The sequence below is a fragment of the Myzus persicae genome, unplaced genomic scaffold (assembly GCF_001856785.1).
Source record: "Myzus persicae strain clone G006 unplaced genomic scaffold, MPER_G0061.0, whole genome shotgun sequence".
Lineage (NCBI taxonomy): Eukaryota > Metazoa > Arthropoda > Insecta > Hemiptera > Aphididae > Myzus > Myzus persicae.
The window spans coordinates 105,595-132,663 of record NW_019101438.1 but is presented as its reverse complement, the minus strand read 5'-3'; the positions used below and the strand labels follow the sequence as shown (position 1 = coordinate 132,663).

General features: G+C 29.6%; 1 protein-coding gene across 2 annotated transcripts; it reads left to right on the top strand.

Annotated features, from left to right (window-relative positions):
- Window positions 1-4,507: 4,507 nt before the first annotated feature.
- Window positions 4,508-14,404, top strand: LOC111029078. Of its 2 annotated transcripts, none has more exons than XM_022307925.1 (4): window positions 4,508-4,814; window positions 9,277-9,429; window positions 10,830-10,985; window positions 14,306-14,404. In XM_022307925.1, the coding sequence occupies exons 1-4, from the start codon at window positions 4,571-4,573 to the stop codon at window positions 14,386-14,388; spliced, it is 636 nt and encodes a 211-aa protein (XP_022163617.1). In that variant the 5' UTR covers window positions 4,508-4,570; the 3' UTR covers window positions 14,389-14,404. The 2 variants fall into 2 exon arrangements, with proteins under 2 accessions (XP_022163617.1, XP_022163618.1); XM_022307926.1 differs by having other exon boundaries at window positions 4,509-4,814; window positions 10,848-10,985.
- The last annotated feature ends 12,665 nt before the right edge of the window (window positions 14,405-27,069 follow it).

Here is a 27,069-nt window from a genome sequence, read left to right as displayed (position 1 = left end):
TCCGGAGATCATCCAGCCAACTACCGTGGTTGCAGCGTCTACAAGGAGCTCCAACGCCGAAAAACGCCGACCACTAAAAGTAATTTCTTACATGATACTATCAAACCAAATGTTAAACCTCATAATGTAAAAGAAAGCCACCCACATGCTACCCTTTTGGAAAAAAATGAATTCAACCCTACAAAAACTTATGCACAGGCCACAGCTAGTCAACCATCTCAACCTTCTCCTCTTTCTGACCTAACTCAACTCATGTCCTCCTTTGTTGGTGAACTAAAATCTCTTATCAACCCACTAATTGCTCTCCTGACACAAGTTATCACTTCACTCCTAAACAAAAAAAATGAATAACTCCTACACTAATAACTCATTATCTATTTTACTGTTTAATGTTTAATATTTATAAAGATTTAATCCAAAATATGTATCCTTATGGCATAATCTTAGATATGGGGGGGGGGGGGGCAGTAGGAAAGTTCTCTGGTTCGTAGGTCTGTCCCAGTATTTATATTTTATAAAATAATATTATAGTTGATTATTTAATTATACTTTTACATTTCAAAATATTTCAAATCGCTCACAAAAAAAAAAAAAAAATTTGCCTAAACTCTAATTTAAGGGGGGGGATGACCTTTTAGTAAATTTACAAGGGGGGCGTAGAATGAAAAAGGTTGGGGACCACTGTACTAGACGGACGAGCATCAACCCTTAAGCCCTTAAATTTAAATACCTTCGTAACATCTAAGGCTTAATGACTTTAAATTTTGAATGGATTAAATTAGCGCATCATACCTTAATTTGAATGGTCTTAAATCAGCGGTTCCCAACCCATGGGCCGCTAGCAGCTTGGTACTGGACCATGAACCATATAATATTATTATATTATTATAACTGCTGTATGTATATATATATGCGCTTACGTATATAAGTGGGCCTCAGATTTTTTTTTACAAAATTGGTGGTCCGCACAACTAAAAAGGTTGCCTCTGTCTTAAATTGTTCAGAATAATAAATATTTCGGTGATACACGATTGCGGGCGGTACTTATCAGGGCCACCTTTTAATAACACGATTGTAAACATTTATAGTTCAACTGTGGGCCCCCGAAAATTACACGATTGCGGACACAATATTTGTATATAATACTTCGATAATCTAGAAATGTGGAAATTCTATATGTAATAATTGAAGTATGTTAAAGTAATTTCTGTTATATTCCTGACAATAATTTCATCAATAAACAAACGTCGAGAAAAATCGGTGGAAAAAAAAGTACCAGAATTAAATTAACTATTCAGAGCTATAATGATTATAAAAATCACCAAAACGTATTAAAATATTTAAAAACAATTTGTTGTCATTAAAGAGGGAAATTTGTATAAGATTGATAATTGTTGTAGGTAGACTACGTCGCACAACTTGGCAATGTTTCACCAAATTTCGACCTGAATCGTGTAATTTTTATAAAAAAATAATACCTTTTGTTATACAGTGGTCATCCACGATCGTGTCGCAACAAAGGCAAAGCATCCGCAGTCGTGTTTCACCCAAATATTTAGTTTCATAATCTTAAAGAAGTCTTATTTTGGAGGTAAATTATAAAGAGTATACTACTTTATGAAATAAATAGGTACCAACTGGCAGGGCCGGATTAAGGTTTTTGCCGCCCATAGGCTGAAATAAATTTACCGCCTAATTTACATAGGTATTGATATTTTACTAATATCTCATCGTAGTTTTTGGGTCACACCAAAAAAAAATTACCGCCCTACGCTTTAGCCAACACAGCCTAAGTGGTAATACGGCCGTGCCAACTGGTGTTTAGAGTTTATCAACACATTTTTTATGTAGGTCCTACATAGAAAAATGTCGTTTTCAGTAGACTTGGATAGAAAGACAACACATATTACGAATGGGTACTGGGAACCAGTTTGTTTAAGAAACTATTAAAAAAAAAAATTATTGAGAGATAGGACTTAATATTTTTATATTATCATACTCAATTAAAAAATATAGTTAGTCAGGTAAGTATCTATAAGACATAAGAATATTTAATTATGACCAGGGTTAGGATTTTATAGCATTTGCATATTTCTTATGAGATGCTTAAAAAATAGCAGAGTAAGCTAAAAATGTGTTTCGTGATACAGAGAATTCAAATTAAAAATTTTATTTTGCTTTTTTTTGCATATTTTATGATTTTTTAGTTTTTACTGCTTTTTTGGGGTGTTTTGAGACTTTTTTGCATTTTTACCTGTTTTTGTATCAAAACCTGTCATATTTTATGAATTTTTAGTATAGTAAACGTGTTTTTAGATTTTTGTCAATCGAATTATCAAATAAATTGTAAATGTACCTATAGATTTAGTAAATAGACCGATTACGATGATGCAACGCCGTACAGCGATTTTATTTAGGTATAATTTAATACTAAGATAATTTCTTATTGGGTATTTGGTTCTAATTTTGGTTATCTGCTGACTTTGTTGGGTTTTTATTATCGATTTCTACTGCGATTATTAATCGCCGATTATCAACATTGTATAGTTAATTCATTTTATACAGTCGTCTCGTGTGCCCGTACTCGTGTGCAGCTACCTATTATTGCGAGAATATACAAGCTGTTTGTCATATTATTGGATTACTTGACCAAGTCACCAAGATGATGCGATTAATCTTCAAAAAGCAAAAAAAAAATGTTAAGACAAACCTAATCTTGAAAATAACTTGGCATACATGAAATCAAATTTTTCTATTTTATCTGTAGCCATTGATAAATTGTAAGCAAAAAGTCTGTCCTTTGCCACATCATTAAATATTATTGAAAATATCGAAGAAACACTGAAAACACTAAATGGTGAACATGACAAACCTATATATTTCAAATTAAAAAACGTTTTAGAAAAAAATAGTGTTTAAATTAAAACACGTTTCAAATATCTTGGATGTCGAAGAAAATACAAATATTGGTGAATTACTTGGTGAACTTACATGTAGCGATATTGTATATTTCAAATACGAATTGTATCAGTGGACGTCGAACGTTCATTTTCGACGTAAAAGGCTTTGTTGGCAGACTACCGCCATCAATTCAAATTCGATACTCTGGCCAAGCATTTAATAATTCGATGTAACACTCAAGGTAAACATTTTAAATCGCTTACTTTTTATTTAAAATTTTTTTTAAAAATTAATTGAGTAATTTTTGTTTGCAGCCCTTCAGGATTCTGACCAGAGTGACTAAACTACGTATAATAATTCCAAATTTGTAAGTGATTATTGATTAATTAATAAATTTCCTTTTGTTTCATATTTTGTTGTTTTTATTGCATATTTTTAAAGCATATTTAGCGATAGTTAAGGCCATATTATAGCGCATATTTACGCAATCTTCTGTGTTATAAAATCCCAACCCTGATTATGACGTTTAAAAAAAATGGCGTACTTTTGAGAAAATAATAATAAATAGCTATAATCTGAGTTTAAATATATTATTATAATAATTCAACGCTAGTTTTTTGATTTGCATAATAAATTAACAATACATATTATGTATTAAAAGAACGCAAAACACAATTTTTTTAGCGTTACTGTGCCCTATATAATCGTGCATATTATTGTGTATATAGGTACCTAATATTAATATATTAGTACAGGTATTGTTCAAAAGTCTTATGGTTGACCTTTCACGGTTATAGAAGTACACAACTATTATATACTATAGATATACCTTATAAATTTTATGAATTATTGCATGCATATATATATTATAACATGTATTTACTGCACACACACACACACAACAGGTATTATATTATGTACTATGTTCCGTATGTATATATATCTATATTATTATTATATTGGTAAACCCGGGGCTGGTTATATACTTCGTCAAAACCATGAACGGCGGACGCATTTTAAATAATGAATTCTAATTTCATTGACCGTTCTAGCCAAGCCTGCTGTGCATACATACATGTACATTACCCAGGTTTAGGAAAAAAATACAAAATAAGGAAACCCCGTTGGCTGCCCCCCCCCCCCCCCCATACCATCACGGATTCGAAATGTCCGTATATTATATATTATGTATAAACACTGACCACCTCCACCTTCACATCAACTCCCCTCCGTACCTATGTTTACGTATACGCTATACGGTCCAATAAAAACTTCATTAATCAGTTTGCGTGTTAAGCCGATTTCCTTGTTTGAATGTAAAAATCGAAAAAAACAAAACGAAACGAAAACGAAAACCACTACACAAAACATAATAATAATAATATTATGTGCACGGGCGCCAGTCGTACTCGAAAAAGTTTTTAAAAAATTTAATATTCGTATAATAATATATAATATATATTATATAGTTCTTAACGGCGGTTCGCCCACACACGCACACACACATACACACACGCACGCAAGTACACACGTACACGCACACGCCACTGCACGCCACACACACACACACACACACACACACACACACACACCAACTGCGAGCGGCGACCGACGCGGCGGGCCATTTGTTGTTGAGACCCGGCGCCGCGGACACGTCTACGAGACAGTCATGGCCCAGCGGACGGTGCACGAGTTTTTGGCGGCGTACTCTAGTTGTTGCGCGATGGCCGCATTGCTGCTGCTGCAGCCGGCATCCGGCATGGCCGTCGTCGGAGTGGCCGGCGGTGGCCCGCTCGGTACCACCGCGGCGGACACCGTCGCCGGCGTAGTCGTTCCGGTACCGTCGTCCGCCGCCCGGAACAAGCGATGGTCCACGACGTTCGGAGGAAACTCGGGCAATAAGAACGTGACAGGTGAGCGCGGTCCGGCAGCATGATGACGGTACACGGTGTACCACTATATAATGCGTGTGCTTGATTCACTTACTGTCTGTACCCTACGTGTGTATTTGCTCGTAATAATATTTTTGTAAGACATTTTTCGTCCGTAATTGAGCTGCGTATATGACTGGCCGGCTTGTTCTTGTGCTGACCAATCACCGTTTAACCGTGTCACGAGAACAGTTTGCGTGGTTACTATACTTACACTTGTAGGTTCTGGAACACTAGTTTCCTTTTTAAAAAAAAAAAATCTGGTCAGTGTTTAATAATCATTTAGGTACCTATAAGGTTCAAGATGTTTCGTTGCTACTTGGGGAACACTGCAGCAAGTCATGCATTATACTTATTTGTAGATTTATTTATTTGCATAGGAATATTTATGCACGTTTCCCATGTATATAAAGCAAGAACTGTGGGGCATTTAATGGAAAATAGAGAACATACGAGAATTTAGTGGATCTATAATTGTTAATAAAATATACGTATACTAGATATGTATAATATAAATATTTTTATATGTTTGTGCATTGGATAGCACCCGCGGTAATCTCGGAAACCACAAAAGCTTTCGATAAAAAGAAAATAATACATTTCTAACGGCCAATATCTACTACTTTTGCCTGGTCAATCAGTAATTAGTATGTACATCATATTGTATAGAACAGAAATTGGGCTTCTGCCCGTTTTGTACAATAATATGTTACAACAATTAATATATATGCGTGTAGTGTTGCGACTAAGTATCATTTTGAGTCCCAAGACCAACAGAGATTACACTTTTGAAACCTATATTGACGAAAGCTACACAAGTTTCCCCGCGTCCTATTCTCCTCCTCCCCAAATTTGATGTAATAGTCTACCCAAACGCCGAGGAACGTAGAATGGTTGTGGATAATGACATTTTAATCGTTCTGGTTTACATCCAGAAATGGTAATTATTATCGTTTTTTATACTGCACATTGATTCATTGACAACACTGTTGTACAGGTAGGTATATATACAAACGTTTTAATTTTTTTTTATCGATTCGCAGTATACACTTTGGTTCTTTATGTATATTGTGTTTGTGCGAATAATATTATCAATGCTCGTGCTCGGACATGAAGGGAAATTAAAAAGTCGGCAGTGAATAGGAAAAATACGCGGAAAGAATGGATTAAGAGTGGTGGGCGGGGGTATAAGAAAGTAAAATAGCGAGGGGAGCAGAAAAAAAATATACTTATACATGCACTATTTACGGTTGTTTCGCACGCTAAGGCTGCGGCGGCAGCTAAGGTAACACCATGGGTACTTATTTATACACACACACACACACACACACACACATATATATATATATATATATCATAATGTTTATGTATTGTAAGTTTGCTGTGCTTTATATACAGCGGTAGTGGCGGCGACCATGGCGGCAACGGCTGCAAACGAACTGTTTGACGCCTTCGTCGAACACGTAAATAGAGGGAAAAAATTCCGAGTGCATACAATTTTGCATTAAAAAATTGTTTTGTATATATATATATATATATATAGGTACCGCGTGTCCCTGCCCGCCCACGTGTATAATATATATATATTTAGACTTTTTTTTACAAGTAATAGGTACCTACATAAAATGTTCTGTACGGTATATAACATTAAAATAATGACGTAACGATGGAAAAAAAAATTATGTGGCGTTATATTATATAATTTATAACACAATATGTATGTGTACACAAAACTCGGTGCAAACAATCGCAATAATTATTATAAACGCTAAAGTATGATGTATTATGTTATATATTGTATACACACGATTCGCTTGCAGGGTTGTTTGTCCGTTTTCCCTCCTGAGGTTTATTCTTTGGGTTTTCCGTTTCACGCGAACTTCACGATACAACGACGTCGCGTCCGTGCGTGTTCGCGAAGCACGTTGCTGGCCAGAGTGCTTTTTGGGTCCAAAAAATATTTTCCCTCATTTCTGCAGGATCTCCGATTTGGTTATAAAAAAAAAAAACGATTTCCATACACTTAGGCCCCCGTTTTTTTCCTCGGCATTTATTGAAATGCGCAGGAATAACGTTATTTTAGTTTATTCAAGGCCGCAGTATTCTGACGACGTCCCCCTGATATAATTTTTTGAGTTTTACTTTGCGAATTACTGCGGTTGCTTTTTTAACCGACCAACAATACCTGATTACCTAACGATTTCGCGCCCCTGAATGAGCCTTTGTTATAACTGTACGAATTTGAAGTGCTAACAATATTGTATTATTATTATTCGTATTGAATTTTGGGTACAGTCGTTTTGATTGTTTTTAATGATACAGGCAATGTATGCACAAGTACAAAAGACCAACATCTTTAAAATATAATTTAATACCTTAGCTTAAATATTGCTACTTTCCTTTCAGTGACTTAAAGGTGTACTCTAACGTACATTATTAAAAAATGTGGATATAAATAGTGTTGGATACGCAAATGTTTATATCATTTAGGTACCATATTATATTATCCGAAATAAATAAATTCAAAACGATTAAAATTTAAAATTACTCACTGTTAAAATTGGTCAAAAAGCTTAATAAATAGAGCCATACAATAAAACAATGTCACGCCCATAATCGAGACTTAAACGAAGGCTTAATTAAGGTGTATGACAATCCATTATTTAAGCACTTTACGGGCACAGTAGACAAGTACCTATATTCAGTTTCGGCGTTAGAAGTTGTTTCAAAAATTAGACCTGGTTTTTACTTATTTCTATAGGCATATGCAAGTTAAATCTATGTAACACGTCAACGCTGCAAAGCACCCTTCGCGAAATTAAGTATACCTACCCCTAACTTACTTAGGTCACGTTATAAACGGAATAGGCGTTTCGCCTGACCACATAATAAAATGAAAGATATATTTTACGTATAAAGTTCGTCGCTTGGATTTCTTGGATTAATGTTAACCGCAGATTTTGGTTAGTGGCAATATTTCAGATTTTAGTTGCCAATAGGCAATAATTCACATTATCCAAGGAATCTATATAACTGTTACATATTATTATAAACTCACTAATAATTGAACGATTTAATTTTTAAAATATACCAAATTCAACGTTCTATGTATTCATTTTGTTGTCAACTTAATAATTCATATAACAATACGATAATACTACGATATTTTTATAATAAATAAATTCTACATAATATAGGTTGCAAGTATAATTATTTAGTATTAAGTACTAATATAATTTATAGTTGGTACATTACTGGTTACGAAAAAAAAGATAAATTCATTGAATGTTGGAAATGATTAAAAACTCAAATATATTTAATAAGATTATTATTCAATAATAGTTATAATCTATTAGGGTAACTATAGGAAGTATTATGAACTGCTATATGTGGAAGTGTAGAACTATTGTGGGATCTGTAGTTACACAGTACACCTTAACTGTTTTAACTCATATTATCATCCTTTAATTATAATTTTTCAATGAAAAATAATTTCATTAAAATTTTTATAAAATTGAACTACCTATTGAATTTCTTTGTATTAAAAAATAGCATGTCCACACACAGACACACGATAGATTCAAAAAACTTGACTGATGAACGATTTTAAGCTAATGGAAGTTGTACAAATAAATCAAAAAAGATAGGTAAGCATAATTTGAATTGTTTTTTACAGTAGGTCTTATTCTATCGTTGTATCGTAATCTACAGAAAATTTTTATCGATAAACTTATTTATAGTGTAGTTACCATAAATTATTAATCGTTATTTTGATTATCGATTGTAAAAAAAATCCGGTGTACCTATTAAGTCATATATTTTGATAAAAAGATCTTATTCCAACAACAATTATCCATGTCAGGAGTTGTAATTCATTTTGATTCAAATCTAATTATAAAAATATTATGTATATAAGTGTATTACATTATTGTTACTATCTCATTTATAAAATAGATACATTCAAGATGTCTAAAAAATAAAAATTATTATATACTCATTAGGTACTTATAGTTTTCGTAGTGTATACGTACAGTTTACAAAATTTACTGTAGTTAGCAATTCATCTCAGAATTTAAAGCTAAAAAACTTAATACGGACATTTTATAATACGTCATTGTAATGTGTTATTATGTTAAAATTCACACTTCAATGTACGTGTAAATAATGTCAACTGATTATTATACAATGTAGGGCGTGTCTAATGGATTTTTCAAAAACTCGTTTCAAAGTGCGTGATTTATGAAAAAACTAATTACCGTCATACTTATATCCTGCTTTTCCCTTTATTAAATTCGCGACACGTTTTTGTTTAAACATCTTGTTTTTGTAAAAAGTTAATAGTAACTATTATTTTTCCACCATGAATAAAATTTGGTGTATATATAAAATAAAACGATACAATACTAGTTGCAAATAAATTGAATCTGTGAATATTTTTTTTCAGCGAATAATGCAGTTCAGGATTGTACTACGGACTCTGATTGTTTTGATACGCCATTTACATCTTGTGCGCTAGATCCGAGTGACAAGAAAAGAAAATGCCTGTGTGCAGATGGAAAACAGCCATTGAATGGCGACTGCTTAAAAAAGCCAAGAGGTATAACTGTATGAGCAATAAATAATTTGTTAAAACTTAATACCATTCAGTTTTACTAAATCGTGTTATCATTCATAATTTAGTGTCAAATATTTTGTTTTATGTATCAATATTTCGTTTATTATATTATCTCACGATTTATAACCATTCATTCACAGCATACACATATATGTATATATACTTAAAAATAACCAAAGGAAGTAAATTATTTACTTTTAACTTCTCAAAGTACCAACTGGTGTATTTTGTTAACAGAAATGTCCCTCAAAATTGAAGATTGAAGGAATTTTATTATTCCAAAATGTAATGACTTGCAAAAAAAAAATACATATCATAATACAACTTATTCATTTATCGGTCCATTCAGAATTAAAAAAAAGATATAATGTTTATAAAATAAACTAACTACTACTTTATTTCATAATATGACTCGGGCGCAGTGGATAGGCAATCTTGGTACAGCCGTGAGAAGAAGACAATTTAGTGTAATATTTTTCTTAGTAGTTACCCCAGAATTAATCATGAAAATACACAATACAAAACAACAGTTACTTTTTCTAAAAAAATAGATTTCTAGTCACCGATAGTATTTAAAAAATAAACTGAATAGGTCTTTCCGAGTAATAATTGGGTATTTCGAGAATAAACAATTTTTGTTGTGTTACATATTTTTTCATATATTTACAATTTAAATTGAGAGTATGCAATATAAGTATCAAGTACAGTATATTTATTTTTACACTACCTATTTAAGAATGATTTATTCGTTGTATTTTTACAATTATAGTGAGTTGACCATAAAATGGTCCAGCTTTATAAAACAAATTAAATTAACTTAGTTTCGATAGTCGATAATAGGTGTGATCTTATCCGAATTTCAACTCTATTTTAACTGGATGAGCATACATTTTTTATATAATATAGAATGTGTTACCAAATGATAGACGGATCATGATGTGAGAACAATTGCAAAAAAAAATATTTAATTTTACCACATTAAGTAATCAGTATGAAAGAGAAATAACCTATCACTGGTAGCGTATTAAAAGTTTAAAAACAGCTTTTTCTTGTTTTCTCAGAATTGCCTTTTATGGACTTACGTTGTTTCTCAAATAGGTAGTTTATTCTTTCATTTACCGAGTCTTTATTATAATATTTTCTATAACATTTCCGATAATTATATTTTTGTTGAACTGTTAGACAACATGTATTTTGTATGTTAGAAACAAATTTTTAGCAACATTCATTTTATTTTTAACTATATAACCTTTCAGTAATTTATTTTACGATTGATTTAATTTATATTCTGATTAATTATTTGTCTAATTAACTTTTGTGTATATTAATGCATTATACACCAATACGTAGGTAGGTATTATTATGTACTAACTCTTTGCCAGGACCGCTTTTTGTTCCAGCATTAAAAACATCATGTGAAACGGACGTGGAATGTTTGCCGAATGCTATATGCAAAAATAACGCTACATCAACGAATCCAAGATTGAAGATTTGTGCGTGTAAAGATGGATTTACCGAGGAAAAAGAGTCTTGCAACAGTAATTAAATATTGGATTTATTTTAACACTAGTTTAATAGCATCCCATATAAGTATAAACTGATATTTAAAAAAAAAAAAATGAACATAAAGATGTATAAAATAAAATTAGTTATAACGAAATACAATCTGAACACAAACACTTATTGCTATCGTAGAGATTATTACAATTTTTGGGTTGGATATAATATATATAATATGTTGGAAACCCCTTTATTTTAATTTTGTAGCGTTTAAATTTTTTCATCTAAGATGAGGATATTGGGTAAAAAGTTAGAACCTAGAAAAGTTATAGTTAAAACTATACATGTTCAATTAAAGTTCTAAACTATAATTTAAAAAAAAAATTAATTGACGTCTTTAATAGGCTTTTATGTGATAATTTAAAGGTAGGCAATATAATTTAACAATTCCAGAGTTTTTTTTAAATATTTTTTTATTTTAAAAATTTCACAAAATGCATGACAACTTGACGAGTAATTATTTTTAATTCTTAAATTCTTTAATGCTGTGGAGACGTGGAGTGAACTATGTGTTAGATTTGATTCTTTACCTAGTTTTAAATTAAAAACAATAAACGCTGTTAAGAAATTAAAATACACACTAATACCAATATTTTTATCACTTGATAATACTAATTTCATAAGTTTGATTTTGGATATAGGTGCATCGTTATATTTTACATTCACGAAAATATTCCTTAATGATAGTGATGGCCATTTTTAGGTAGTGTTTATACAACATAACATTAATATAGAATATAGTTCGTTATTTTTTTTTCCAACATACCATTATTAAAGTACAAACATTTATTTTCTATACAACTGCTGCTGAGTTTAATAAAAGTTGTTTTCGTTGAATGCCTTAAAATAATTAAACTACATAGGTACTAAAAATAATATGAATTTACGACATTTAATTTTATTTAGCGTTTTGCGAGTCTTGAAATAGTATTTTCGTATTTTAAATATTTTTAAATAAATAACATTTTTTGGATAGTTTAAATTTAAAATTTTAAGAGTGAGTATAATTTATTGATTTTACAATAAATTGTAATTTTGCATTTGGGAGCTTACAATTTTCATTATATATTAAATAGATAAATATATGTATATCAAGCAGATATTTTATAACCTATTGATTCAAGGTAAAAAATAAATCATAAATAATTAGTACTATTTAAAAAACATGCAAAAAACTATCAACGTTCTGTATTATAAAATATACATAATATAATATTACTGTTGTACAAATTGTTATAAGTATTATTCTAAATTAATGTTTGACTTGCAGAACTATTTAAATGTTTAATAATGCACTCTAATTTTAAAGAAAAATAATGTTATAATATATTTATAATTTTTTTTATAATGATTTAAATTTAAACTTTTTTTTTGTAAATCAACCATGTTTTAATAATAATAATGAGCTGATTTATTGACATCAACATTATAATTAAACAATACAAATAAAACATACAATAAATTGAATTATGGTTCTCATTTTAAAAACAAAGTTTATATTCATCGTAAACATACTATATTTAATTTTTTTATTCGAAACTTTTTATACTGTAATTATAGCTATTGCTTACGTATATATATAATTAAATGTTACGATAGCTTTAGAAATGTATGATATAACTAAATAACTAATAATATATTTAAAAATAAACCAAGACTAAATCTCGTGTTCTAACCGCATAGATACTTAATGTATAAATTAAATTATAGAAAAGTGGGTAGTTTTTTCTAAGATAATTGCGTGTTATATGTTTACAAGTATATAAACTTAATATTTTAAGTAAATTAAATTGTTATGTATTTTGTTTGTATATATATTATGTATATTTATATAGGTAGATATATACGTCTATATATACATAACATATTTATATAACACATATTATGTACTTCCTACGAATTGTATTTAATGGGTGTCGGTTATAAATTGATATTGCTGGTATGTATACATTTTGGTTTATTTTAATCGGTTGTTAGATGTCAGTGGTATTAAAGGTGTATCAACATAGAAACCAATAAGTCGGTTCAAATTATTTTAATTGACCGCTTGTTCTCTATTGTTATGGAGATTGCGTGACTTGGTCGAGTTTACAGCGATTGACCGACAAATTATTAATAGCTCAACCACCAAAGTTGGTTGGACATTTGACCTTTAGTGTTCATGTAATGTGAGACATATTGATAGTCCATCAATTTTTAAATAACGGATTTTTACTTTTATTTAAGACTTTAATTTTATCAAGAAAAATACGTAGTAACACGAAGGGGAATTCGCATTATTTATTTATACGATTGTCAAAACCAATGAAAACTTTTAAAATGAAACCCAAAAACTCATCGAAGGTACTTTATTTTTTATAAAAATTTGTAATTTAAAACTAATGGATATGGAAAATTCGAATTCATTGATAAGAAAAACGTCCTGAACGGAAACGGTCCGACAACATATATTTAAATATTTTTATATTAGTTATGCTAATATTTTCAAAATATAATTGTGAATGCTTTATTATTATTATTATATGTGAATTGGAAAAAGTGTGAAGTTTCTACGAATGATATTTTTGTATTAAAACAAAAATCATTATTTTTCTTTTGAATATTAAATTGAAATTCAAATGTGTACGAACAAATTGTGCATAGTATTTATTTTCAATATTTTTAAATCACTTCAAGAACAACTTATGAGGGATCTTGTAAGATTGCAAAGATTTTTGATTGGAAGATTGGAAGATTTTTTGATATCAGATATCCATATAGAAAATTCTAAATAGATTTTCGTATACCAAAACAAAAAATAAATAAAATATTTTATATTTAAACTAAAATAAACTACAAGGTGTATACTACTTATTCCTCAACTATCATTCAACTATTATTAATTGTTGTTTTTGTTTAAATCAATAAAGTAATATAATTAATTCTAATAAATATAATATTACCTATTAAATCTTAAATTATGTCATTGTATCGTATAACGGTCATCGGTACAATGTGTGAAATATTATTTTTTGTTATTTTTATTTAATGATCTAAAAAAAAAACTCAATAATAAATTATTTATTAAACGTGTTCATAGATTGAGTTCACAATGTTAACTATTTACTATTAATTTAAAATCAGTATCGATATAGCCATATAGGTAATACTAATGCCTAATGTAGTACCAGAACTATAATAATAATAATAGCTGTGGTATTGTTAATCAATATTTATGTAATTAACTATATTGATGTATTAAGATGTATATTTTTTAATAATAAAATACTAATATTGTTAATGAAATGTATGTTTTTAGATGCTGATTTATTAACTTTCAATTACATGACCTTGTTGGTCGCAGTTTTCACTTCATGGGTTTGGAATGATCATCGTGCATAATCATAGTAGACTTTTTCAAAAAAAAAAAAATGTTTTTTTCTATACTTGCACACCATTTATTATCTATTAAACTATAATATTTTATATTATACTTCACTAAATCGATGCATAGATTGAAAAAATGTTTTTAGGTCCTGTTATATTATTACTACATTATTATTACGTATTGTTTGCCTAATTTTAGTTTTAATCATATGTTTCAATTTATTATATAATTTGTATTATACTAATATTATATCATTTTTTTATTACACATTATTTAAGATTGATATTACTTAAGTGAAACTATATTATATATGTTGCATTTTAATTTAATATAATATATAAATATATTGTACTAATATGAATACATTATTATTATTACATTATTAAAATATTTTACCGAATTCAAACTCGAATTAAAAATAAAACGTAATGTTTATTCTATTTTACAAGTTTGATTTAAATTGTTGTGTATAGGTCATTATATATTACTATTATTATACAAGGTGGATTCAATATCAGATAATAGGTATAACATGTATTGAAGTGATGATAATAATTCATATCTAGATAAATATGATAAAATATAATATTTTAGGTTATAAGCACAGCGATGAATGTATCGATTTTACTACGATGTGTGTGCGTGTGTGTGTGTAACTGTTGCAATCGCCTTTGGAGCCGTAAAAATACTCACATTTTTTTGCTTTAGGATGATTTTTAGTGGAAAATTGGATCTAATTTGTACTAGAAAGGGGACAAAAGTAAAAATGTCATGTACTAAGCAAAATAATTGTAAAAAACAAAATAAATAATGAATAAGACACGAACATTTTTATACAAATCCAGTTTTTAACAAAACTATTTTGTTTTTTTTCCGGCACAACTCGGATGCGAATTACCACGGGTAGATGCTCGAATTTCACAATATTTCAAAACATTTTTCAAAATATTTTGATTCTTTTTGAACTATGTATAGCCATTGGATATTTTTAATTTTTGTTTTTATAAATACCGATAAAAATGGTTTGTTTGGTTAAAAATCTTGAAAATTGAATACAAAGCTTCTTATAATTTGTTTATATAATAATAATAATAATAATATTTATTGATACCAAATTAGAATTACAAACATGTTATAAAATAAAATAGATAAATTAATTGATCTTTGGTTCTCTTTTCAAAAGCAAAGCTTGTGCAGAAAAGAGAGAGCTGTGATACAAAGTGTGATATGCTTACTGATTATTAACTATATTGGAAATTATTTCACAGTTTAACTTTTTCATACCTGTGACTTAATTTAAGGTTTCTCATATGTTGTTCATAGGTACTGAAATCAAAAAATCTTAAAAATATATAAGTACGGATTTTTATTTATAGACATTTGAGTTTGAATTTGGGCGAAATTAATTATTTAAACGAAGAATAACGTTTTTAGTTATTTTGTTATAATTCAAAAACATTATTTGTGGGGACTTGAAACAGTTGAAACTTCTACGTTTGTTATACATTTTACTTTATGCAATGACATTTTGAAAATATTTAGAGTAATTTAGAGCTATTGTATATTTATACTATAAATTTGTAAATTGTATGGCTGTATAGTTACCGACCGATAAAATAGAAAAAAAATTAGCAGGTTCACTCTTGCCACTCCCCAGATTTAGAGGCGCAATTTAAGTGTCTTACAGTTATTGTTTTATATTGAAATTAACATTTTAAACTTTGTAACAAAAATATTTTTTTTAAATTTGTGGATGCCAAAAAAGTGGCATTGTATTTTTTTGTAATGATTTTTAGTCACTTTAATTTCCAATACATGAAATTTTTATTTCTAGACACCTATGATACTTAAAAGTGCTTGGAATATTGGCATTTCCTTTTTTTTTTTTTTTTTTGAGGTCTCTAATTTAACATTGCCATAATAATATCAAGGTATTTAGTATATGTTCTTCCGCTATTCAATTAATAATTAAAATTATAATTAATTATTTTCAGAAGTCGTTTGTTTATCCTCCAATAATAACACACACAAGACAACCATAGAAATTGAATCGGTGGCGACTGGCGAGTATTTTGCTAACAAAAAGCGACAAAAGATAAAATAACGTTGTTGACCAACAGACTTTTACATTATTGGTATACAAATATGAAATAAGTGCAAATAATATATTAACATGATGTATTAAATAACTTCTATGATATTAATCACCAATAAATTATATCCTATAACTGTATAAAAATTAATATTCGTAATCGTAATTAATGAATAGTGTTATAAATATTGTCAATGAATAATATTGAACCACTTATCTGAGAAACGACGTAAGTCTATAAAAAGTAATTCTAAGAAAACAAGAAAAAACTGTTTTTACGCTAGGTACCTACCAGTGATACATGGTCATTTCTCTTTTATACTGATTATTTACATCCGTCTATCATTTGATAACATAATATTCCACTCAATACCTCAATACACGACTTACGTCGTTTCTCAAATAGGTGGCTCAATTGTAAAGGAATTTTATTATAATATTTATTTTCTAACATATTTTATTTACTTTTTTATTATTGGTAAACATATATTTTAAAACATGTAATGAATATTACTTATGGAATATTTTTAGAAGACAGAATATTCAAAGAACTTATGAAATTCTTATCGTCTCATTTTGAGGTTTTTTTCAGTTTCTGTGAACCATTGTGAATTATAGATGTATAAAAATATCATTACACCTACCGTGACCTACGGACATCAAATCACGAAAAATCTGCAATTTATAGTTGAACAACGACTATAGTATTTAGTTGGTATTTAAAACCCGTCTTTTTCGATTTTTCTAAATACTCCACTGTGTACGACTATTTGCAATAATTATTTTATATATGTCACAAAATGTAATTACTAATTACCTATAGATATCATATAATATTATGTAATATTATAGTATATTAATTTGTAGTACCTATAGGTATACCTATATGATAAGTGCACGTCTGTTATTCTTTTATTGTAATATTCATAGAGCTAGTATTATTACAGAACAATTACGTGTATTTTGTGACTGCAGTCTACGCGTACCTATATTATGTGTGATGGTAATTTAAATGATAATCTATGATAACAGATGTAGAGCGCCAGGAATATCCGTTACAATAAATTATTTTTACGTAACCAGTTAAATTATTAATTGTAAGCCCAATGGCCTATGTTGCCGAAGGTATTTCATTAATAAAAAAAAAAATTATAATATTGCATAATATTATAATAAAATAATTAATAACCATAGGTTTGTACTTGTTTAATTTTGGACATGCGACATGTGGCAGAATTAATTCTGTAGAGCAGCGGTTTCCAACCTTTTTAGTTGTGCAGACCACCAATTTTGTAAAAAAAATCTCTGAGGCCCACTTATATACGTAATCACATATATATCCATACAGCAGTTATGATAATATAATAATATTATATGGTTCATGGTCCATTACCAAGCTGCTAGCGGCCCATGGGTTAGGAACCGCTGCTGTTGAATGTAAAATAGACCTCTGTAGTGCTACGTTTATAAACAAAACCCATTATCTTCTTAGAGTATATTATTATCATAATCCCCAAAGTCCTAAAAGTAATTAACTCGTATAGTCTTATATACATACTTATAGGTATATTACATAAGATATTATAAAAAAAAGTAAAAACATTATGCGTATTGGACTATTGGAGTTTCACTTTTGAAAAGTATATATATTAAGTCAATAACTATACCCTATTGACTGCACCAGCATTTTCTCAATTATCTCAAGGCATACTATTCTTCCAGGTTCCAGGTAATCGCTTATAACATCAACGCCAAACCTCCAGCGATAGACTATCGAGCAGAGCGTCGCCGTCGCTTCTATATATTGTTGTGTGATATTACTTGCTAGTTGCTTCCTAAAAAAAGAACATTTTGCTGGCAGTGAATTCCACCGGTCACTTTTGTGACCCCGAAAAGGGATGAAAGTTGTCTGTATCTTAACTCAACTGACTAACAATTGGTGAAATTATAAGACATACCTAGGAGTTTTGCCTGGACCATCAATCTTATATGTCATTAAACTTGGCATGTTACTGCAACCAGTGTCATTTTAAATAATAAGTACCTATTTATACTGACATACTGTACATAATATAACATAATGTGCAACCTGTGATAAGGTGCTGGGCAATGTTATTGTAACTAATTATAATTCTATGGATGATTGTTAATATAATTATCGGTAAATATTTATAAGCGATAAATGTATTTATACATCTAATTCATATTTTGTAATATTGATCTTGAATAATTTTGGTTTTGGAATCTAAGCTATTAGCACCAAATATTATTGTGTAAACATTAAAAATATATACACTTGTGATATTAACATGTTATTGTGTTTGAGTATAGACAAATAAAATCAATATGACAAAGTTACTTAGATATTTACAGTAATGTAAGTATTGGTTGGTTGTATTATATTAGGTATAATAGAAAACTGATGGATTAAAAATATTAATTATATTGTGATCTATTATAGTGTTCTAGTAATTTGTTTCACTGGAAAAACCGTTTTCTGAAAGTTACAACTTTTATTCTCTGGATCTGTAGGTACCTATCTAAGCTTTCTGCAATAAGATTACTTTTTTGAATTTCTTTCTGCTCTTTTAGAATGATGCCTATTGGCTATATTCACATGCTGATTGTCACGGAATACAATTTATGAATAATGAACATAGACCAATATTGGAAACTGTGCTTGGATCATGAGCAATTTAATATTATGTAAAGAGTGTGCAATTGCTTGCGGATTCGAGTATTTTTGACTTAACTTTTCATGTTAACCTAACCTAACCTAACCTAGTGTTTCTAGCACAATAATGGATCGATATGGGTATAAATAGCCGCTGAGAACCAAGTAGTATTGGAACCATGATAAGGTAATATGGCCCTACGAGGCAATCAAAAAACGTTGTTGCGTGACATAATATGTCGTATTACGAATATTTGAAATAATTTTGAATCCAAAAGTCACGTGGTTTGGTGACTTTTTATGCCTTGCTTGTGATAGAGTAAAATTTGTTAAAATGTTAATTAATTAAATATTAATTAATAATTATTGTTTATTTTGTTATTTACTTATAATATTTTATGATTAGTGTACTAACCCCTAAAATGAGTAGGTAAGTGGCACGTAAAGAAAATAGTCCACTAGAAGCGCTTGTACCTGCAGCATTGGGAATTGGGATTGATATCTTATCCCATCTTATCACGGCTCGTTGCAGGGCAACTATATACTATTTTAAATCTTGATTTGAATTTGGAACATAGTTAGGTTTTGAATTATTAAGTCTTACGAAACACATAGGAGAGTGGACGTCTGCATTCAACTGAAGATCTATGAACAGCTAGGTCTACTTTGTTGTTGGACACCTGCAGAAAAGGGTTTGAAACTAATATTATAATTATTATGACTATGAGATACCAATAAAAACGGACTATCGACTTTGGTGTACCTATAAATTGCCTGTTCGTTGCGATCGAAATTTTGATATTGAAAAACAATGAAAAACTTAGAGTTAGGTCGAACTAAACGATCTATTTAACATTCAACCTAACCCTTACCAAACATTTGATTAGCACCGAACTGAGTTCGAATAGATCTTTTGAATTAAATTATGAATTAAACTTTTTAGTTTCGTGTCAAAACCAAAATATAAAATACTAAACATTTTTTGATCGAAACGTATGTTGCGTGCTTAAATTGTATTTTCGAGTTCGTCTCATTTGAACTATTTTTGAGTTATTGAACTTCGAACTTTTCTTCGAGTTCGGTTTGGTTAGATTTTTCGAACTTAGTACAGTTGTTCAAACTTCTGAAACACTTCTATAAAAATGTCATTTTTATTCCAAATCTTCAGGTGTATCTTAGCCCTTATAGGTTGTATTTTTAGTTTTTACAGTGTCGTTGTATCGCTACGAAATTTCGTAGCATGGCTTGTCTTTATAGAAATATTGAGACCTATTGAAGAATAACCCTGACTCATGGCTTATATACCTTATCCCGGCTAGTTTATAAATTATTTGTTGATTAAATTTAAGTAATTAATAAATGTTGTTTTAGTATGCTCATTACTCATGCCTGCAGCTTGCTATACTTTTAACGGGTTATTAGGATTATTTGTGTTAGCCTGTCGTTAAATAGTAAATTATATTAGGTACATTTTTCTATTTAAAACTATTGACATAATGTAGAAACATTAACATAGCTATAAGTATACATTTTGTAGTAATATTTAGCAATACAAATATGCAATGCTCGTAGATTAGTGGTCATAACTATAAACTATTATTGGAAATGGTAATTGTTAATTGGTAAGAACTTATAAGAGTAATGACTAATGACTAAGAAACGAGTGTAAAGCGAGTATATGCAACTAGCATTGTAAAAAAGACTATTAATAATACTTTATAGAATCTAGATGCTTTAAGTACTATCAATCATAATTAAAATATTAAAATAAAAAATACTGCGAGTCCAAAAAAAATCGATGGTATCCTAAGAATTATAGTAGAACTATAGTAGTATACCTACTACTATAAGTATATTAAAACAGTCTAGCTCCAAAAGGCAAAAATACAATTAAAAAAACATTTTATTGAAACTTAAAATTAAAAAAAATAACAATTTATAAGAACTATATTACTGCATACTTTGTCATTGACTGTAATTCATGGTGCCATAGTGATATCAGCCATAGTTGGTCTAATTTTCCACTTTTGAAAGAAATGAAAAATTGGAAAGTCGGTCTGAAATTCAGCACGTTTAGTCATTGATAGGATATTATTTCCATTCTATGAGAGGCTCAAAAATATGTGTCTTAAACACAATGTTCACCCGAATTTCATACTATTAGAGCATTCGATATTGGGTACTCTATTTTAAACGCATAATTTTATCTAATTCCAATTTAATATAGTCATAGTCCATAGTGTACAAGCCCATACAGTGTATTTTATTACATTTTTGATCGAATCACAAATTCGCCTAAATTAATTTGGAAAGAAAAATACAGGCACTGCTCTTGCTATTCGCTTAAACTTTTAACAAGGTACTCCCAATTTTTCTGAAGAACAAAATTATACCCCATCGATTTACAGTATCTGATATTTAGAAGTAGCTTAGGTGAGCAGCTGGTGCTTCTGGACCCCACACCACATGTCACTAATAACCAATTGGCAATTATAACATTACAACGTTCCTCGTGGACCAACCAGCTCTGAATTTAAACGGATATTTGGATGTAACTCATAACTTAGTGTTAAAAATATAAATTTATTATGATAAACAAGCATATTTTAATTACCATTTAGTCCTAACTACAAATTACAATGCTCGTGATTACAAGCAGGGCAACATCAAATACATAACATTTTCAAAAGTATGTAATTCTATAAATTAATAATTTCTAAATTATAGTCAAAGTATTTAAAATATTAAAGAAGACGAGTCGAGGTAAACAATATAAGATGTATAATATGTACTATAAATAAAATTAAAATATTTAAAATTGCACTTAGTCTTAATTGTTTGTTTTTTTCAGTTAATAGAAAACAAATAAAATAAAATAATACTTATAAGAAGAACCATGTCGAACCAGGGATTGAATGTACCTAATCATTATCTCAATGATTTCATAGGTTTTAATTAAAATAAAAGTTGAAGGTTTATTTATAAGGTTTCAATATTCATACCGTTTTCATAAATATTTGAAACTTATTTTATTATTTTATAGGACTTATCAAAAACTCATGGAATGAACTTAAAATGTAGACAAAATTCACTTTCGCCACCAAGTAGTTTTTTTTTTTTTTTGAAACATTTATTTAAACGATGATCGATATTCGTTTCGGAGTTATACTGTCATTTTATTTTTATAATTTATCACAGTCACAGTGTCTAATTACTTATATTCGTTGCGTGGCACGTGCAGATAATTGATAATATGGTCGAAAGTCAAGGTTAAAAGTAGCTGCCACCGAAGACGGTTGTCGTAGGAGGCAGGTCTATCCGAAAGGTAAATTATAATAAGTTCACTTGTTGGGTCCGTCTTTCTGAAGGGTATATATCCCCCCCTCCTCAAGGCCCCGAAGGAATTGTCTCTCCCACCTCACAGATGGACTTATTTATTTTCAGAGGAGGGCTGCTCAGGCTGGATTGAGCGACTGAGTCTTGCGACCGGAGCTGGTAGGCGTAGTAAGCTGTCTACTTGTCGTTATTTTAAGTATATATTATTTTAAGTATGTATTATTATGTACTCCAATTAACTCGTTAAAATATGTAATTTCTAAAAAAAAATCAAAATTCATTATAGACGTGTAGGAGTATAAAGTACTACCGGTTTGTGCTGATACATATAAAAATATTAAAACAGAAAATTGCAAACTACGAAAGGAAATAACTCCCAAAATAATGATGTCCACAATTTGTTTCGTTCTTAACTCGTTGAAATGCATATGTTTCAAAAATAAATTTTAAAAAGCATGGTAGGTACCTAAAGTGAATTTGTTCCAAAATATGAATATAACTATACTCTATGTCTATATGCAATTTTCTGAAATCAATACCTACCTAATTTTATACATGTATCGTGTTGCTGAATAAGTGCATAAATATTTGTTTGTTCGTTTCCTATAGGTCCAAAAACTATTCTGGATCGTTGTCAATCAAAGTTATATTATTAATAGATACCTCGAGATTCAGGAAGGGTTTGACGCTTCGTTTTTCAACCATATGTTTAAAAGCAGTTACAATATTTTGAAAATGTTTTCACGTTTAGAATTTGTCCAATGAAAATGTCAAAACTCAACTACGGTTGTTGACTGATACCGTGGTTATGGTGGGCGGAGCGGTTAGTGGCATTGCATAAAAAATAATAATTATATTGTTTAATTTTAATACATAGGAAATGAAACGCTGATGGTATTTTTGCTGTGACAAAAATAAATATTGTACGATTTCCAAGTTAATATCAAAAACAATGTTGTGAATCTTTTTTTTTTTTAACGAATACTGTCGCGTTAAAATTAAAGATAATATCACCAATCAGTTAGAACTTGTAAGAACCGGCGTCTCGTTGATTTTTTGTGCACTTGCTTATCGTGGTTTGTCCTATTGTAAGTGTTCACCTACTTTTTAGAATTTCCCAACAGTCACAAGTCGCTGAGATACCGTGTTTTTTGGTTGTTACCCATTATACGAACGTTAACAATATATGTAGGTACCTCCTTGTATATTAATTATTTATAATGAAATACGCACGTATATATTTTAATTTCCATTTATTCCTAATTATAATGCTCGTGATTACAAGCAAGATAATGCGAAAACCATAAAAAAACAGTTAATCCTGCGTACCTATATATCCAACGTCTAACGACAACGATTTTTTTATTCGCTCGATAGTCACATTTAAACGCTATCAACGTGCCGCAATCTAAGGGTACCTATATAATAAAACGAACGTCATTGTATCTGATAAAGTGGAAACTTTAAGAGCATAGCGTGCGAACGAGCCATGCGACCCATGATGCCAAAAATAGGGTCATCAAGACCGCCTTGAGCTTATATATTATAAAGGTATGCATATTATAGAGTGTGTATTTATTGTTGTTATTATACTTAAATTCTTAACATTTTCATCGTTTTCGAATAGATATTTTAGATGCTGAGCGGAGTGATGAATTTATATCGGTTTTCAATGATGTACCTAGTGTTTTTTTTTTGTGTCTGAAAATACGACTTTTTATATCAGAAAAATGTGTTTAAATCTTCAATGTTGTAGTAGATGATTTTTCATTTTACAATACACACCTACAGATTAGTAACGGGCTACTTAAGCGGACTGCGGACTTACATATATGTATATATATAATAATATTAAATATTAATAGGTATCATTAGTAGTTAGTACCTTCGTCCTTTATATTATATTATTATAAGCAGTGGTGTCTCGTATAGTCGTAGAGATCATAAAATTCATAGTGTGAAAATAATTTTGAATTAATATAATAACTAAACGCCATATCAGTTATTGAAAAACACATAGGTGCACAAAAATAAAACAAAATACTAATCGCATTTTAAATTTCTCCAAACGGTAGATATACGTTAGAATGCTTTCATTTCGGATCGAATTAGTTCATGCCGTTCTCGACTGTATCGGATATCGAATAATTTGAGTATTAAAATTATATGTTTGAATTTAGATGATAAAGCAAATTGTATTGATGTACCTTTACATAGAAACCTGATGGCATTTTACATTCCGACACTAAATATAAAAAGCACAATAAATCGATTCGTTGTATCCATACGAGATCATGGATTGTAAATTATATTCGTCTTTTGTGCTTTAGTTGCATATAGTATGCAGTATGCACAGGTGCACAATGCAATGGCTATTGGGCTCCGCGTTTTTTTAGTCGTAAATATACCTATATGCACGTGCTTGACATTGTCAATACTCGGGAATTCCATCAATTAGTTTTGTTGAATTGCCAACCATAATCGTTAATATTAATACAATATTACATTTATCTTTATACATATTTCTCTCATATGGTCTTTATGAATCATGTACCTACCTATAAAGTGGGTCTAGTCGTCTGGGTACGAGCCTACAGTCTCCATGATAACTAGGATACGGTGAGTAACGTATATAATTGTTTAATTAGGTGAACCTCTATTATCACTACCAATTATGATTGTTTTCTATACATTTTTTTCATGAACATCGGAACATTAGTGGTTGAATTAACTTCCCAAGTTAAAAAATGGTTGAGTATTGTGTATAGTGATGTGACAAGAGAATATTCTTTTTTTCCTTTTAGTGTCATATAGTGATGTGATTATGTTTGAAGGTTAGTACTATTGGTAATTAATTATACATTTTTATTTTTTATATAATTTTATAATTGTTGGTTTACTATGAAAATATATTGAATCAAGTATTATTCTGGTGATCTGGTGATCTATAAATCTATAATATAGTAGCACCGAATACCGATAGGTATACTGTATACTATGTAATACATATAATTATTTAAATAATATTTTTGATATGGAGTCGTGGACTGTGGTAAGGTTTTATTCTCTTTTCTATGGGCTCAGTCAATGAATTATTGAAGAAAAAGAAAATTACCTAATATTCTCTAGCTTATAGAATCGAAAAAGATAATCACGGTAATTTTACATCACTTATTGTGTACCGTGTAGTAGCATTTTGAATATTAGGTAGCGGTAACCTGCTACCTATGTTATAATATATGTGTAACATGTTAATTATTTTATTAATCGGATACTTTGTAGGTCAGTGCGGTGCTATAATAACAAGGTGAGCGTTGTGTATGTCAAACACACTGGCCTAGGACCCTTAGTCCCAGCATTAAAGTAGCGCCCAATGACAAAAAATAAAATAATTTTTTTTTAGATTTATATAGGGTGATACGAAAGTGGGATAAATTATTGCGAACACATTGAATCGATTTTGTTTTGTACACAGTTCACATTATCATGCATCAGTTTCTCTGTTGCGGCCTGCACGATCAAAATTAAAAATATGTGTTCCAACTTTTCTAAAAGTATGACGATGAACAGCTCGTGGCTAAATATTTAGCCATGGAACTACACGCATGCATTTCTTTCACTCAACATGCGTGTGCACATATGATTGGACATTATAATATTAGATACCTAATCTACAAAAATATGTTATGATACATTGATTGTCGATATTAGTGTATTAGGATTGTAGGTTGCATAGAATCAACGGAATGCAAATGTGTCATGTATGTCGTATGTGTTGTGTGTAATTACATAGTAATTAGTGTACACAACATAACATTAAATAACAAGAATAAATTAATACTTGTAACAAAACGTTTGGTTGTATGTCTAAAATAGATACTATAGCTTGCATTACATGGTATTAGGGTTATTGGAACAATTTATCATTTAACAGATCAATTTTGTTACCAAAACCACTCCGATTTTTTTCAGTGTAAGTGAGTACTGAGTATACGTGTGTATGTGTGTCATTAATCATTATAAACATACATACATTTATGTGTTGTTTATCAACTTATACGAACATGTTAAGTGGGGTCAATTATCTTCTTGAAGTGTAAATAAATAATAATAATAAAAAAATATATTAATAATTACTTCCGTTATTACATTTATTACCTACATTTTACTCTGTGATTGTAATTATATGATAAAATATGTTGTTTTGATACTTTTATAAAATATAATAAACGATGGTCTATACTCTATTCTCTATAGCCTAAGCAACTAAAATATTTTAATGAAGCAGCTAAAAGCCAATACAATCAGCGACATAAGAATATAATGCTTTAAAAACTATAACTATAAAAAGATCAAAAGTTTCTTTGATTGCAGTCAGCATAATTAAGTTAAGTATGTGGTATCACCTGTTTGACCTTTTAAGATTGACGCACAATAAAACCTTCTATATGTGCATTACCTCCAAATTGGAATATCTACTAAGGCTTCAGACACCGGATATTAGCTATTCAATTTAAGTAAATCTCATATGTCCCAACATTATTCCTATTAAAAAGGTGAAAACGTTAAAGACTTTAATATTTAAACTCAGGT